The sequence below is a fragment of the Phaenicophaeus curvirostris genome, chromosome 8, assembly GCF_032191515.1.
Source record: "Phaenicophaeus curvirostris isolate KB17595 chromosome 8, BPBGC_Pcur_1.0, whole genome shotgun sequence".
NCBI lineage: Eukaryota > Metazoa > Chordata > Aves > Cuculiformes > Cuculidae > Phaenicophaeus > Phaenicophaeus curvirostris.
Window position 1 is genome coordinate 10580652 of NC_091399.1, and position 17401 is coordinate 10598052.

Below are 17401 nucleotides of genomic sequence, written 5' to 3' on the forward strand. Positions count from 1 at the left end.
GTTGCAGATTCAGGTGCCATAGGATAAAAAGGGTCTAAAGCTACTGGAGAGTGTCCAGAGGAGGATACAAAGTTGGTGAGGGGTTTAGTGGGGAAGTTGTATGAGGAGTGGCTGAAGTAATTCCGTCTGTTCAGCCTAGAGGAGACTGAGGGGAGACCTCATTGTGATCTGCAGCTTCCTCACATGGGGAGGAGGAGGTGCTGAACTCTTCTCTCTGGACCTGAGGGAAAGGCAGGAAGATGTGCTGGGGAGGGTTAGGCTGGACATCAGGAAAAGGTTCTTCATCCAGAGGGTGGTGGAGCACTGGAACAGCTCCCTAGAGAAGCAGTGACGGTGCCAGGCCTGACAATATTCCAGAAGCATTTGGCCAATGCCCTCAGACACACAGTGTGAATACTGGGGTTGTCCTGCGTAGGGGTGGGAGTTGGACTCGATGATCCTTACAGGCCCCTTCCAACTCATGACATTGTATGAAATGCTCCCCCAAGCTATCACAGCAAAGGCAGTGCCAGAGAGGGAAATATGGAAAATCCGCTGAGGGATCTGCATGGCTCAGGAGAGAGGCTGGGCCGGCATGGCTTGTCCAGGCTGCCAGAGCTGCACCCAGCTCCAGGGAAAGCACTCCCCGCGCAGGCCCTGGGATGCACCAGGCAGGCTGCTGGGCAAACCCTGCCTCAGCTTCTTCTGATACCGAAAACACCAGGAAAAAATGCTGTAAGACTCATTTTGGAGTTTTAGAAAGCAAGCACCCTTTACTGGGGCTGGGCAACACAAGGCAGTGATCTCCATTGTGCAGCGAGACAAGAGCTGGGGACAGAATACATTTCCCACTTACACGCATGTGTGTAAATTTCCCCAGAAATCTTACACATATTCTGTTATTCTCCAAGGTCTAATTTTTATGTTATTATGAACTTCACAACAGTCAGAACTCCAGTTAATTTGGAGCTTTGGCTCCAGCTCTACTTGACCTTGCATTTGAGATAGGGAAACACTGCAAACAGAGGTGATTGCAGAAGACACCTCTGTTCAGCACAGGTCGTACTGAACACAAGATGTTATCATCTTCAAAGAAGGAACAATGTCTGGAAAAAAAACACTGAAAGAACACATGCCGTCTGAGGGACATTCTGTCTAACTTTCAAAAAAACACAATCGCTGAGATGAAATCATAGAATGGTTTGGGTTGGAAGGGACCTTAAAGATCATCTAGTTCCAACCCTCCTGCCATGGGTAGGGACATCCCACTGGATCAGGCTGCCCAAGACCCCAACACACCTGGCCTCCAGGGACGGGGCATCCACAACCTCCCTTGGCAACCTGTTCCAGTGTCTCACCACTCTCATGGGGAAGAAATTCTTCCTCATGTCTAGCCTAAATCTGTCCCTCTCCAGTTTATACCCCTTCCTCCTCATCCTATCACTCTGCTTTAGCTAACTCTGCTTTAGGTAGGATAAAAAATACTCCAATTTTTATAACAGCAACAATACTGGAATGTAGCCACCTCTGGGTAGGATAAACAGCCCATACAATATTAACTTATCTGCCTTGTATTTTCTTCATCAACAGTGCTTCTTTGGGGGCATTCGTGACTCTTCACACATGTTCCCTGTCCCAGGACAAGGGGAGCTGGAGTGCACTAGCAGGAGACTCTCCCAGACACAAGAAGCTGTTCCTTGCTGCTTCTTGCAGCCTATTCTGCACTCCTCAACTTCAGCAGCCATTGCCCCAGCCTTTCAGAGGAAACAACAGCTCCTCACCTCTTCATCTTCCTCTCCCTCCACAACCAGCCATGTACCCTCCTCTGCCTGGGCACAGAGCCAGTTGTTGTACAAACTGCATGGAGAGAAGCTGCCTTTGAAGATGTTGTATCAGGTTTAGGCACTGTGGTAGATGGGAAGTAGTTCCATTTTAGACAATCACCCACATACATACAAGCACAATTGGCTGCCACCCGCCAACATTTGCAACCGAAGCTATTTTTTGCCCACCACAGGCACAGCATCTCTACTCAAGTTCACACTCCCCTCATCCTCAGTAGCATTGCCAGCTACTTATTCCAATACGTAATATAAAGTATCTCCTTGGAGAGAACTTTGAAATAGAGTACATCCTAGACTTGAATTCATACAAACATTAACAATGGTGAAGGAAAAACAAAACAAAACAAAAGGCTAACATGAAAAATATGAGTCACTACAGATTGCTGAGAACACCTCAGTAACACCTGTAGATATGCACATGCACACACCATGATATATCAAAGCACACTAAATGCTGGCAAGAGGCGCATAAATCATTGAACCAGATAGCAATGAGAATCATCTGTCACTTTGAAAGGCATCAAAAAATTATAACCAGAAATAAAGAGCAAAGAACAACACAAGGCAGAGCGCAAACCACAGCTACAGGTTTCAGCTGCCAGTAAAGGCTGTGTGGGAAAATGCTGCCTGGGGATCAAACCTGTGTTGTGCTGGGTAAAAAAGGAACAACTGCTCCCAATTCCACAGTTTTCTAATTTCAAAGGGAAGACTGGCTCCCATGAAAAAAGCCCAGCAGTAAGAAAAGCTCAAGAGACCTGTCCCCCTGTGCTTTTGTACCTACAGTGTCAAACTCCTGCACGCTCCTGATGTGAAAGGGCTTGGTCTCAGGATGTGTGACAGGGTATTCCCAGGATGTCAAGCCAGAAACAGAGGCAACAAGACTCTAACCAACAGCTAGGAAATGCACTTCCTACCAGGGCTCCATAAGGCAGCATCCCATTTGGCTATGGCTGTCTTCCCACCTTGCACCTCACACAGCTGCTGCAGCCGTTTCAAGTGTCACAGGGGGCAGGCATCAGGACCCTCTGCTGCAGGTGCTGGACACCAGTCTAGGGCATGAGAGTAAGACACCCCTGAGGTATTTGTTCGCCATCCTATGCTTGATGGTTCTGCTCCATACTTGTCAGGGAGGCAGCAGATCTGAGGACCCTCCATCCTTGGGAGGGATGGGCTTCACATGTTGCTTACTGGCTACTCTCTGCTGTTAAGACTTATAGACATCCACTCCTTAAATTCCTCATAAAGCCTCATGTAAGGGACTTTGTGTGTTCACCATTTCTTACCTGCTTTTAAGAGGAGATCAGGTGGGAACCTGTCCCATCCTCAGGGAGGTACTGAGCCTTCCTGGAGAAAGGGCCTCAAGACTTTGTGGGGGGGAGGGAAAGGAGCAGGGTGTCAGGCTGTGGGACAAGGACAAGCCTTGGCGTGACAGAGACCTCACAGGGGCTTCAGGGGTACGTTAGTTTCTGGAGGCAAGTCCCGGGGAGCACTGCAGGGAAACCTTTTTCATAAAATCATAGAATAATTAGGGTTGGAAGGGATCTTAAAGATCATCTAGTTCCAACCCTCCATCAGGCTGCCCAAGGCCCCATCCAACCTGGCCTTGAACACCTCCAGGGATGGGGCATCCAAAATTTCCTTTGGCAACCTGTTCCAGTGTCTCACCACTCTCATGGTGAAGAAATTCTTCCTAATGTCTTGCCTAAATCTGCCCCTCTCCAGTTTATACCTGTTCCTCCTCGTCCTATCACTCTGCTTTAGCTAACTCTGCTTTAGCTAGGATAAAAAATATTCCACTTTTTGTAACAGCAACTACTTCTTGTATCACTTCAAGAAATAAATATGCACCAAAACACCACAAAGGCTTCTTTGGCTGCTCCTGTGCCCACAAACGCGTGTTACCAGCCGACTCCGCCTCCCCACAACAAGCCGGCGGCAAAATAGCGGCAGGACACACACCCCCCCCCCGCCCCGCCCCTTCCGCCGTGCAATGCCGCTGCCCCACGGCGGATTTCCGCTGGGAGCCTCGCCCAGCACCAATCAGCGCGCGGAGCTGCAGCCCACAACGAAGCCTGATCAAAAAATAAAATTAGAAAACTCCCTGCGGTGCCGGCGAGCCGTTCCTTTACTCGCTCCTCGTCCCGGAGGTAACGGCGCTCCTCGCGGCCGTGAGGTGTCGCTACGACAATTTCCGAGTAAAGGCTTCGCTTCGTACGGACACCTCGGCGGGGTCCTCGGAAGGGTCGGGAAAATGCGACGGCCGCCCCTCGGATTGGCCGCCGCGCCGGAGGGCGCAGCCAATGGGCGCCCGCAGCCGGGGCGGGGGGCGAGGCTGGCGCCAGGCGCGCAGGCCATTGGCGGGAGCGGCGAGCGGGGGTGCGGTGCGGCGCGGCGCGTGACGCGCATCCTTCCAGCTCAGCGCGTGAAGGGGCGCGGCGGTACGACGCTCGCTCCCGCTCGGCCGCCGCCGCTCCTGCCGACGGGGAGGATGCGCCGCCGCCTCGTCCCGGCCGCGGCAGCGAGACGGGGGAGACGATGAGGGAGCCGCCCTGCCGGCTGCCGGGCCTGGGCTCGTGCCTCTTCTTCTGCGCCGTGCTCTGGTGAGTGGCGCTCGCGGGGTTCCCGGCCCGCAGTCCTACCGGCCCTTTCCTCGGCCCCAGCGGGTCGGGGCGGCAGCGGGAGGCGGCCGGTGCCGCGGGGGCAGCGGGGGAAGGAGGGCTGCGGGTGTGCCCTGAATCCCGAGGCTTCCGAGCTGCGCTGAGCCCTTCTGTGGGTGCTTTGTGGCCCCTCTGTGCTTCGGACTGCGAGGCTTAGGTGATTTATCAGTTTCAGGTTGAGCTCCGGCTGTGTTCTCTGAAAGATCGCGGTACCATATTCTTGAAACCGATTTTGTGTGGCTGGCTGGAGTCGCGTTAATTCAAAGCCGACAAACCCTTTTATTTTTTGCTTTGCTTACCTTTTTGAGGCTTTCTCGTAGTGATTATCTTAGCTATACTTTGTTCCGGTGTGTTCTGTTTACTTTGTTTCTGAACTTCCTTAAAGCACGGCATTTATTAGAATGCATATTCGGAAATATGTTTCTGTATAGTAAGTTATATGCCTTCTAAACTTAAGCCTTCTTTGAGCTCCGTGACTCACTGTTTGAGAAACGCTGCCCAGTTTGAACAGCAAATTGCAAATATTGAAATTGAAGAGCGGCGGCTGTTAGCGATAACTCTGCATCTGGTGTGTTCTTTTAATATGTTTCCTGCAAATTGTTCAAACAGCCTATTTTAAGGAAAGAAACCTGAAATAGTCTTGACGTTTTGGGTTGTCTTGCAGTTGTTTCTTGTTGGGTGGACAAGGGGAAGCCTAGATATCTCTGTACAGAATCAGTTGCAAATTTGATGCTGATGCTTGCATACTGGGTTTGGACAGCCCTGGAGCAAATTTGGTTTGTGTCATCACAGTTTTGTGTGTAGGAAACAGTATAGTGGGTCTGAAAAGTGCTTGAAAGCTCTTGCCACGTTTACATTTGATGAAAAAGACTGAGCTCTGAGCCATGTAAACTAACTGCGCTGTAAAGTTGATGGAGCTGTCTCCAGGCAGCTTTTCTTTTCCTTGTTGGACAACTAAGTTTTGTCTCACGGAAGGTTTTACCTGTTAGGGTTCTTATTAGGAAGAGTGTTTTTATTCCTTAGTGTGTCTGGAAAGCTGGTCACTTGTTTTTGCCTCGTGGTAATTTTTGATGGTGTTGTCATTGTAATGATATGCAGGTTGTTAGAGTAATTTCCTGTTGTGTCTTAGTTTGCTATTTGAAAGGAACTGTTTAAGGAAATGTTCAGGTGCTTGCTCCCTCCTGGCAATGGCAGGAGGCAGTCATGTTCAACGACCGTGGACAACATACTTTTTCTGTAAAGCTCAGGCAAGTTCTGTATTGGTCTTGGATATGGTTAGGAGACAAACTGAGCTGAGTTTCTTCTTGTTAAAAGAGATTTCTCTTCCCAGCAGTCTTGACTGAGCTCGAAGCTTGCCCTGGGATGTCCCAAACTGTTTACTATTTCAGAAGCAGAAGTTCAGACTCTGTGTGCAACCTGCTCTGGCTGGTGTTGACCAGTAGATGAATTTGGATGTGGAGAGAGGTGCAGCTCTAGTTCTCTACTGTCTGGACATAAACTCCCATTAGAGAGTTTAAAATCCTCTGTTTGCAGGATGATATCGTGGCTCACTTCAATTTCAGGAGCCATGTCAGATTTGTAACTGGAAAGCCTTAGGTCTGGAAATTCCTACCTTGTTGCTGGACTGTATCACGCAATAAGTTGTGATGCACATAACTTTTTCCTAGAAAGAAAACAGCTTTGTTCACATAAGCAGTTAGGAAACGTTAAGTAGCAAATGGAAGGCTTTATGTTATAGATGTTGGCATGTATGGCAAGTGTTGAGATTTTAAATCTGGTTGTCTTGAAACGTTACTCTTTGAAGGATTTAATAGTAGTAGGAGAGAAGCTCTTTTCATGCAGATAAAAGTAGAGGTCAACAGATGATTAAATTAAAAAAGCAAGAGAGACAAAATGGAATTACTGGGAGAGCACTCTCAGGGCTACTTGAACTCTATATAATTTTTAAAACCTGGACATTGTTTTATTTCTGGATAGGCGTTTGGTTTTGTTTGATGAAACTAAGCTTAAAATAGGAATAATTTTTTATTTCCCATCATGCATTTTAGAGCTTGCCTAAAGAGGCTGGTCCAATGGAGAAGTATCTGTTGGTAAAAATAAGTGGGGGGAGAAAGATTAGTATGACAATTTTCTAACTGGAAACTGTTTAAGAAGATCTCATCCTGTAGGTGAACAAATGTGACTGTGTAATAGAAATTGTGCAAAAGTCCGGAAGCTGGAGCTGAGGGATTTGTTAGCCCTTATGTTTCAATAAAGGTAATATAGTGCTCTTTGGGAGTGCAGAATCAGAGTTACCAGTAGTTGAGGCTGTCTGGAGCAGAGCGTGCATGGAACGAACGCAGCTCTGACAAACCTGAGCGAGCAAGGTTGTTCCAAGCAGTTCAAAAGAGTTAGATGGCTGTGTGGCTTTAGAGAAACACTTTTGATGGAGGTAAGGCTCAGGCATGTAGTGCTTTAAAAATAATACACATCTGTGCAGACTGGAGCTTTGACTGTGCAAGACAAATGACTCCCATTGTCCAGAATTTATGAAGGGGGTTTTAATGCCTCAGTTAATCTCTTTGTGGAGGTGATCATAATACTTATAAAACTTCTGGTGCTTCGTAGTTTGACAATACACAGAGCTGAATAAGTAGGTAGATTTAGAAGCCTGTAGGGATACTAGAACTGTCTGAATTGAGACTAACTCTGACAGCTGTTTGAACAATAACCTGTGTAAATTGTTCTTACATTGGCTCTTGTCTGCCGTAAACTGTATTATGAAAGTGTTAGTGGTGAGTTTAATAAAGAAATCATGCATACACTAATTAGTCTGTCTATCATTCATTCTATTTCAGAAAGCAGTTTGCACATCCTGATCTACTTCGGTCTTATGAACTCTTTTATCATCCTAGGTTTTACAACTATGCGTAAAAGGGATATGAGGATTAAGTGCATGTACACGTCAGCATTCTTCAGGTGTAGGCACATTGTGAGTGTGCTGCATCAGCAAAGTAAGGCCCACATCAAAGTGACAGGGCAACAAGAAGTGCTGTTTCTGATGGAAAACCCCTGCTCTTGTAGCTCTGACTGAAATCCATAATGAGAGTGTACCCTCAAAATTGTATAGGTCAGATTGGGCCAGTGACATAGCTAGCAACAATGTCTAGACAGAATTGCATTGAAAGGGGGTAGATTTCGATACAGCTTTGCATTCATTGCTGTAACACATCAAATTTGAATATTTATGTGGATTTTAATGAGAGAAAAAAATTGTAATTTTGGTCTGTGTTAGTCCTCTACACTTTTGAAGATGTGCTTGTTGAAAGCTTCTGTGGTGCAGAAGCAGCTCTGAAAAATCAGTGCCCTGTTGGCAGTGTGGTAACATCACTGGTGTTCTGCTGCTCCTGTCCTATATAAGCAAGAGCTACACAAGCCAGATTAGAGGTCACAGAAATCACAGAAATAGACATTTTGTTAATTGAACGTTTATGGACCCTGACCTTTGGCTTAAACCTTGAGCTTGTATCTGTTAATGAGAGAGATATTGAGTGTTGAAGTTGGGGAGAGGCTTGTGCTCCAGTGTAATACACCTTGTCATAGAAATCCTCTTCTCAGCAGAGTGTAGTGTGTATATGAGACTGCCCTAGTGATCTGGATAGAACTGCTAGTGTAACTCGCTTCTACTGGGGCTTAGACTGGACCTGGTGATTCTCATCCTGTGCATTTACTTAAATACCTTCAGAAGACTAATGCTGAATGAAGTGCTCTGTATGCATTTCATGGCAGGAAGAATTGAAGTGATCAGGGCGCTGTTCATCTAAGCTAAACTTTGGTTCCAGGCATCAGATTTCAGAATGAAGAGTACGTTCCTAGATGTGGAGTATCTTGTTTGGAACTGTCTTATCTGAGGTTAAGGTTGAGACAAAAGCTGCTTTGGAGCTCTTGAATATGCCTGGCTTACAGCCTGCTCAGCTTAAAGGTGCTGCATGCAAGCAGGGACTCTGCTGCCTTATGCAAAATAGATGCTTGGCTGAATCAATTATTGAATATTTACCTTCTAAAATTGTTTGAAAATCAGTGAAATGCTTTCATGCAGTGTCTTCTTGAAAATTTGTCCTAAAAACTTCAAGCTTGTTTGTTATGCAAATGGTGTACTGAAGTGGCATCTGCCCCCTCGTCAGGTTGCTGTGTCAGTTCATAAGTCCCTGCCTGTTGCAATGAGATGTGTTTTACTGCAGCCCTTCATTTCAGCTTTTTCTGAAGTGTCTTTTCCTAACATGTTCATAGTTCTTTTTTCACTTTTTTGCCTTTTTGACTCTCTGGTCTTTAGTTTTCATTGCTAATCTAGCTTTTGGTGAAGTCTGAGTTTCTTTCAAGGTGAGTCTGTACAGTGTATTATAAAGTTGATGCTTTGGGATGCCAACAGCCCTCTGCCTGAAGAGGGTGTTATTTCTGAGCAGGAGAACTTCTGGCTGAGGGCAGGCTAACATGGAACTGCCAGTCTAAAAACTTTCTTGTAATTCCTGATGAAAATACTGAGCTGGTAGAACAGAGTAACTAGTTGCAAAGCTAGTGTGAAGAACTTTTGCCTGAGTGAGTGAAAATGTTGTTATTAATTACTTACACTGTATTGGAATATCAGTACAAGGTTCCAACAGTTAAAAATTAGCTTAGGAAAGGAATCTTCTTGGCTTGGATGATTTTGGAATAGCAATCAAATTATTGTTGAAGTCCTTTAAAGGTAAGAAGTGAATTAAAAATACATTATAAAATGTCTGGATGTTAGATAATAGCAGCTTTACAGTGATCTAGGGCAAATTCATGTTGCTAAATCTATGCTAAAATTCCACTCCTTGGCACTATGTTAAGCTATGTTACCTTTACAGTGAATCTTGAGCATGGTCAGAGCAGCTGATGGTGATTCTGAGTCTACTGTTGCAGTTTCGTGTCCATGTAGGCAAACTCATGAATCTAAATGTTGAGGGAAGTATTCAAAAAAGTGTAAATTAGACAGTACTGCAGACTCTGAATGACCTTAAAGTTTAATCCCAGTCAAGGCTATTGCACTGTTTCCCTGTAGTCTTTGTGGTCAGTGTCAGGTTTTGTTGCACTTTTTTCTCTGAGCTCTTAGAATTAAGAGAGTAACTGGAGTTTGACAGTGCAGGGAGTTTATCTTGAGCTATAATCTTCAGTACAGTATTACAGAAGTCTGTTACCAAAAACCACTAGGAACAGCCTGTTCCTGTTAGTGCGTCCAGCTGGACACCTTTAGAGGACCAGTTTGTCACTTCTGCCCTGCTTTAAGTGCCTGAAATAGGGTACCTGGATCTGCTGTTCAAGAAAGGAGTGAGGTGTATTCTAGTGTCCCTTTGCAGTATGTAGGCTGTTTTCTCTTATGGGCACTGTATCAAAACCATACACAATTACACTGCTGTGAAAGTGGCTGTTGTTTCAGCAGCCTCTTCTAGGAAAGGATGAGAGGATGGTAGCACTGTAAGAAAGGGATGAAGAGGTTTTCCACTATTAGTCCTTGGCCTTGATTTCTATTATTCATCTTATTTATGGGTGTCCACTGCTGTCCTAAATGGTATGTTCTCCCTCTGTCATCTTGGATTTTTATATCTGAGTATACAGCAGCTCAAATCTAACTTTATTTCCCCCCTCAGAAGTTGCTGGTGTGTGTCCACGATCTTGAGATCAGGTTGAGGGTGCAGAGAAATGTGTGGTTGAGGGTGATGCAGGACCACCCCTTCAGGCAGCAAATCAGTTAACTGATAAAGTATATGGTGCAGCTTTAACCTTGTTTTGCAGTCTTTGCATGTTAATGCATTTAAAATGCTGAAAGTCATATTTTAAACTGATGGTTGGAAACTTACTGTCTGAAGCTATAAAATTCAGTGTTGTCAGAAGTGTCTTTGTGTTGGGCTGCTCTGGGTAAGTGGAGCAATTCAGTTGGAGACAGTTTGGAGAACACGTTCTTTGCAAGAAACTAAAAAGTTAAATTAATTGCAAAATACAGTGGATTGGTAAAGGATATGAAAAATGTCTCTGTTTCCAGTTGATTTGGGATTTCTTTAGCACTACTCCAGTTAGTGGATAGTGGTAGGAAGTGAGATGGTGTCAGTGTGTTGGTGGTAGTGTCCTTGCCTCGTCCTGATCTGTAGATCTTAGTCTTCAGCCTTTTTTCTCCCTTAAAGATCCATCATGACTTTAAAGATTATTTTAGTGTTGCATGTGGCTTTTGAATTAGTAGCGTGGGAGGTTTTTTTGTTTGGTTTGTTGTTTTTTTAACCAGCATTAAGGAAGATTAATTGTTCTGTGTTGCATTTATCAAAACTTACTTTCACTTCAGATGCAGAAATGGATGTTGTGCCTGGGGAGATGGTGCTGCAGCAGTCAGTTTGCCTGTCAGGCTCATGTGTACCTGTTAGTAATACATCCCTGAGAGGTGTGGAAAATCTCAGCAATCCTCCTGGAGAGAGAGTCACCCTGCCTGGCCAAGGAGAGTGCATTGGTGAAAGCTTTCTTTTATTTTCCCCTTTTTAAAAAAAAAAAAAAAAAATTACTGTCTCACAGGTGTCAGGTGTAAACTGTTTTGAATTGCTTGGCTCCCTGGTATCCAGAAGTAGGTTCCATTTGGGGAGAATATAAGCAAATTCTTGAATCATTGAGGACTATGTTTGACACTCTGAGGTTCAGTTCAGTGTGTTTGTATGAAGTCTTTGGAAAGGAAAGCTTAGCCTAGCTTTCTCTGTGAAGACCAAATTGTGGAAAAGCTGCTCTTGCCTTCAGATTTAGCCCATGTGGGTTTTCTTTTTTTTTGGTCAGCTGTAATTTTTTCTTACCAGTTGTTTTCTTTCTACTTGATTTTTATGCTTGTCAAAACAGTTACTAGTATATTTGCTATCTCCAGTAGTCTTCTGCAGCCTCCCTCACAATTATTTAAAGAGTTTGACCCAAATTAGAACTGGATGATTTTTGAGGTGAAACCTCCACTGCAATTGCAAAACCACCCGCACTCTTGAGTTTCAGTGCATCCCTTTTCAAAGGCCTAGCAGCCATCACTAGACCATAGCTAATTTGTACAGCAATAAATGTACCTTGCCATTCAGATAGGGTGATCAGGCTTCATGCTTCAATAGAGAATCACAGTATGTGCCTGCCCCGTGAACAGGAAAAAAATGCCTCTTCCACACTTCTGTGTCTGGGCTTGCAGCTTTTCCTTTTGTGCACATCAATCTGAAAAATTCCAGATGTGTTGGAGGCAATAGCTTTTAAGCTACATTAATAATGATACTAAAAGACTTGTGCTTAAATTTCTGCTCTTTGAGGTTTAATATCATCTGCTACTTTGAGTCATGCTTCGCAAAAATGTAACTACTGAAGCCTTCTGTATCCAAGTCAGTCAGTAACTGTTAGTTAGTAGTTTGGAACAGTCTCTTCAAGCACTTTCACATTTGAAGAAGTCCCTTGTACCTGAGACAGTATACCTGGTGACTAATCCGCAGTACTCTTTGGGCATTAGATCTGCTTAAAATGCAAATCTTTTTGTCATGAGAAAGGGAAGGATATATTAATATCTGTCTACAGATGCAGAAGCTGCTGTGCTGTTACTGTGCAAATTCGCTAATCTCAAGGGGGATTTCTGTTCTCAGTAAATGAATGCATAGGTCTTCATGTTTGCTGCCTTTCTGAATATAGAGAAATGTGTAACAGAGGTGCTGTGCGATTTGGCAATATTTTTTTGTCCCGGGCTGTATCATTTATCATCCTGTGGCTAATGAAGCTTGTTGAATGAATATACAGAAGGCTGAAAGGCAGAAGAAAAAGTAACGGTGGTCCTAAGGAGGCGATCAGTGTGACTTCTCGCAGGGTGGCTGGTCTCACATGGCCTTGCGTTTGGTGGATTTGTGTTCTCAATGCTGTGCTGAAGCTTGATGGCAGCAGTTGAATGGTATGTCCTGCCTACTGCATCTTCTGTTGCTGCCAGGCTTGGGTTTTCTTGTGAGTGTGTACATGCAAACATTCAGAAGGAATTCAGTCCCCTCCCTTGCTTAGAGGGCTCTTGAGAGACTTGAGGCATCATGTTTGAGATGGGGAGTAGACTGAGAAGGATTTCTGAAAATAAGCAAATCAGACACTGGATGCAGATAATGTTGGAATTGCTTAAATCTGTGAACTGTCAAACAGCATTATTCTAAAATCTGTGCTTGTGCTCCAATAAAGCATGATTTATTGCATTAAAATTCTCAGTCTCTCAAGAAATGTATGCTTGTTGTGCTAGGTGCTTTTTGTGACTGCAAGTGCCTAAGTAGTTATTAATGCAACTGGAAAATACACCATGTATTTTAAAATGCTGATTCACAGCCAATGATCTCTTTCTTTTTCTGCATTAAGGGACTTAATGTTGCTCTGCATAGCTCACTGGGGATCCCCCCCTTAGTGTAAGCAGAATATGAAACAACATATTTGTATACATGTATAATAAATGTGTGGGATGAACTACAGTATGTGCTGTACAGTTTTTGATCTTTCTCTTGTATTTTTACAAAGAACCGGGGAGTTACCATAGCTGGAAGTGGAGACCAGAGGTACAGGAATTAACAACGTAAGAAAATTTCTCAACAAAATGATTGAAATCTCTTTTCAGAAAAATAAAAGACTTGAAGTAGTTGCATAACAATTTTTTTTCCAAGTGGGAGCTAGGAAGTAAGGCTATAAATGTCAGGTAACATTTAATTCCAACCCTTAAATGTACATCTTGTGCTTAGGATAAGACAGGGGGTTGATGGAAAACCTTATACAAACAAGTGACTACATGATGGGATGAGAATTTAAGATGTATGAGAATGCATACACTTCACTTAACTGGGATGTGAGACTTTGCATTCGCTACAGTACTTGGTAGTAAGTGTTTTCATACCTTTACATTCAGTGTTTTAGTTTCCAGTAACTGCAGCTGCTTCTGCTTGACTTGAGGGCTTATATTTACTTTAGAGGAAAGCTGTTGCCTCTAAGAGGAATTACTGAGCGGAGTGGTGCTGAGACAGGCTTAGGACACCTTGTCCATCTACAGAACAGTACGTCGGAATCCACAAGCTTATTGTCCGCTGTCTTTTGCTCTTCTAGTGGCAAGAGACCCAGATTTAGAGAAGGTTAGTGCCTTGCTAATAATGCTCCTTGCTGATGCAGGTGGAAGAGAAGGTTTATAGTTCTACAAGAGAAACATGGTTCTGTGGTTGTCTGCAACATGGAGAAGGTTCTCCCTTTTTGTGTATATATGTATGTGTTGTGTATGCATTAAACTGTTCTTAAAATTTAGTACTTGACTGTGGTTTATTGCAACACAGGTTCCTCCCTGGTGGAGGAATCTACGCTGCATAGTCTTTCTGATAACGGGGATCTTCAAGTTTTTGATAGTTGGTATCATACTGATCCCTTAGCTGTCATGTAAGCAGTATTTCCTTAAAATGCTTCAGGCTTCACAGTGGCAGATGACTCTGGTGTTCAAGGGTTGTTAACTCCACCAAAAACTCAATTTGCATAGCATTCTTCTGAACTGTTGAAGTTTGCTGACCTTTGGCTATCCAAGCCTGGTAGTTTGCTGTACAGATGTTATCTAGGGTGTTTAGTGGCTGTGCATTGTAAGCAACAGAAGATGCTGCGGTGGTGCGAGTATTGGTATAGGCATTGGCTGATGTCCTACAGAAATCAATCTATTCCTACTGAGAAGCAAACCTGTTTGGAGCTGAATGCGCAGACTGAATCTCAGTGGAGGTTGTAGCTAAAGCCCGCACCTGGTTTGCCTTTTGTCTCTACGTTTTCATTGGGTTTTGCATAGGCCTTTTGTTTCATATACTTATTTTCTATAATTCTCTTAAATGTGCTTGGTAATGCTGACCATACATAATTTACTCAGATATGATCTATGCAGAGAAATAAGGAGCTTTATTTTTTTTAATCTGTGGCTTCAGTTTTTACTTAGTAATAATCATTGCTAGATATCCCATTAGTATATGATGAAGGATATCATTGATTCACATTCTTTCTAACTTGCAGTAACTTAACTAATTTGTGTCAGCTTCCACTTTGTGACATGGTATCACCCCGTAATGGTTTTGCTGATACTTTTGTCTTTTGGAAGTAGTAAATTTGTAGTGTGTTTTCTGTTACTAATTTCTTAAAGTTAAGTCCTCTGTTGGTTTCGATATAAATGAGTAGCTGTGAACTGTACATGCATATTTTTACGTTTCAGACACCTCATGGGAACAACTGTAAAAAGGTTGAGGGAGGCAGTGGTGAGGGAATTCGGAAGTATCATTCGTTAATTTCAAATCAAGACCTTGACTTTTTTTTTTTTTTTTTTTTAAATAGGCTTCTTTTTTGGCATGTCTTTTGTAAAGACAGTTTGTCATCGGCAGTGCAATATGCTTCAGGTGATGCTTGTGCCCTGGCAAATGATGAGGAAAATGTCCAGGAAAAGGTATGCCGAATAAATCATGTTTAATAGCTACTCAGCCTGATTTGATATTAAACTAAAAAAAAAGATTCATACTCTTTGATTCATAGAATCGTCTTGGTCACAATGTTTAATGTACTCATTTGTTCTGAGATTCATGATGTTATCTCCCCAAGTTTTTGTTTCCCTGTAGTTCAGGTTTGTTGTAGATATGTGACAATACAACTAGGCAGTTCATGTGGAGAGGGATAAATAACCAGTACCAGTGGTTCAGTGGTTTTTTATTTGGGTAGCAATGTTAGAAGCAGTGATCATCAGGGTTCACATGTGGCTCTGTGGGGACCACAAAAAGAAGTATTGGCCTGGATAAATCTGGGCTGCAGTTTGTCAGTTGTGTTAAAAACCCAGTGTGCAAAATAGCAGATTTGAGATTGTTTTTTTAAGTCAGTATTTATCACTTTGTTTTCTTCCTGTTTAATAAAATATAACAAAACTAAAATACATATGTGAAATACTAATAAACAAGTTTCTGTTCCCTTTTCACATTGCTCAGCACTTTAGCTTAAATTGAGTGTAATCTTCCCACCCTGATTAACTCAGTACAGGTTTCTGCATATTGCAATTTCATAGCGAGTTCCCAAGCTGTTGAGTCATATCAGAAAGTCCTAGTAATGTCATTTGTTTGTTTACACAGGGAAACATTCACTCCTATGATAAGCATAGGTAGTATTGATATCTTTGGTCTTCCCATTTCCTCCATTAATAAGCGGTAGTGCTAATCATAGGCCTCATTCCCACAAAGCTTTCATGTGCTGCATCAAACTTATAAAATGTGTGTTGAGCGTTCTGGTTGGCTGAAGTGGAGAGCTGCCTGACCAGAAAAACATACTTTAAATATTGTAGGTTTCTTAAGCAGTTCAGCATCCAGGGTAGCTGTATTTTTTTGCCAGCTTGTGCAGCCAAATAGCATCCAGTCCTATTCTTCTGGCTGCCTCAAGTCCAGCTTGAGTTTAATGGCTGATGTTAAGAAGAAACAAACAACAAAAAAACCTGTGAAGATCAAGTATGCTTTGAGACTGGGAAGCTGCTGGTATATGTTTTCCTACTTTTTTTGCAACCTTCTTCCCTTCACTCTATTAATACAGCGGCATTTTTAGGCAGATTTCTCAAATCCAAAGATATGAAAGCTTGAACACTATACTGTACTTGTGCTCATTAAAGGAAATCCTCTTGAGTGTATGGAAAAGCTTAAGCATTTGTGTGTTCCTCCTAACAGTGCTGCTGGAGCTGTCCTGCCTGAAAAGAACAGTACATCAGAGGACAGGCTGAAGGGGTTGGGGTTGTTCAGTCTGGAGAAGGCTCCGGGAAGACCTTACAGCAGCCTTCCAGTACCTGAAGGGGACTTACAAGAAGGCTGGGGAGGGACTTTTTACAAGGGTCTGTAGTGATAGGATATGGGGGAATTACTTTAAATTGGAGGGGAGGGAGATTTAGATTACACATTAGGAAGAAATTCTTCATGATGAGGGTGGTGAGGCTCTGGCACAGGTTGCCCAGGGAAGCTGTTGATGCCCCCTCCCTGGAGGTGTTCAGTGTTGGACGGGGCTTTGAGCAGCCTGATCCACTGGGAGGTGTCCCTGCCCATCACAGAGGCATTGGAACTGAATGATCTTTAAGGTCTGTTCCAACTCAAACCATTCTGTGATTCTATGAAATATTAACTTGTAAAAGAGAAAGCTGATTAGAAGGTTACAGCAGATTTGTGCAATTATTCTGGCTCTGCTGCTAAGGCTGCTATAACCAAAATGTGCCCAGGGTTGGTTTTTAATGGTTGTTGGTTGCAAGCCATCTTTGAATTCCCCCAGCTCCTGCTGGTTTGGTTGGCAAGGAGATGGGAAGGATTTGTCAATGTGGGAAGTCCTAGCAGAATAATTAAGTTTCCTTTCACACAAACTCAGTAATTTATGACAATGCTGGAATGGTCTTTCCTGTGAATATTCAACTTGCTGCAATCTTACAACAGCTGAGGCTTTAAACATATGTGGGCAGAACTCTGAAGATGTAGCTTAACTTCTTGTTGATACTTGTGTGGTTGTAAAGGTAGGAACGGTTGGACTCGGTGATCCGGTGGGTCTCTTCCAACCTGGTTATTCTGTGTGTGTGTAGTAGTAGTTGGCCTGTACCAAAGGTGACTCCTATTACTGGAACAGAAGACCTGTGTCGCTGCATGCTTACTGTTGTTTTATCTTTAATGTACCAGGGGGAAGATGCTGGTCCCAGGCTGGAGTCTGAGTATGCGGACTCAAGCACACAAAGTTACTCTACGGAAGAGCTGCTTGATGACTTTACAAAATCTGACCAGGCAAGACTTTTATTTCATTCACTGTCTCCATACACTCTTCAAATGCTTCTTGGATTTCAGAGTCTTTCATTTTGGTTCTCTAAAGCTCATAGTAACCATCTATTGCTTTTCACTTGCA

General features: G+C 43.5%; 1 protein-coding gene across 3 annotated transcripts in view; it reads left to right on the forward strand.

Moving 5' to 3' along the window:
* Nucleotides 1–4248: 4248 nt before the first annotated feature.
* Nucleotides 4249–17401, forward strand: part of SUCO (SUN domain containing ossification factor) — a 39680-nt gene continuing 26527 nt past the window's right edge. For all 3 annotated transcript variants that reach the window (XM_069862370.1, XM_069862371.1, XM_069862372.1), the window contains exons 1-3: nucleotides 4249–4423; nucleotides 14837–14945; nucleotides 17182–17283. In XM_069862370.1, the coding sequence (XP_069718471.1) occupies nucleotides 4359–4423; nucleotides 14837–14945; nucleotides 17182–17283 (276 nt within the window). In that variant the 5' untranslated portion in view covers nucleotides 4249–4358. The remainder of the gene's footprint in view (nucleotides 4424–14836; nucleotides 14946–17181; nucleotides 17284–17401) is intronic.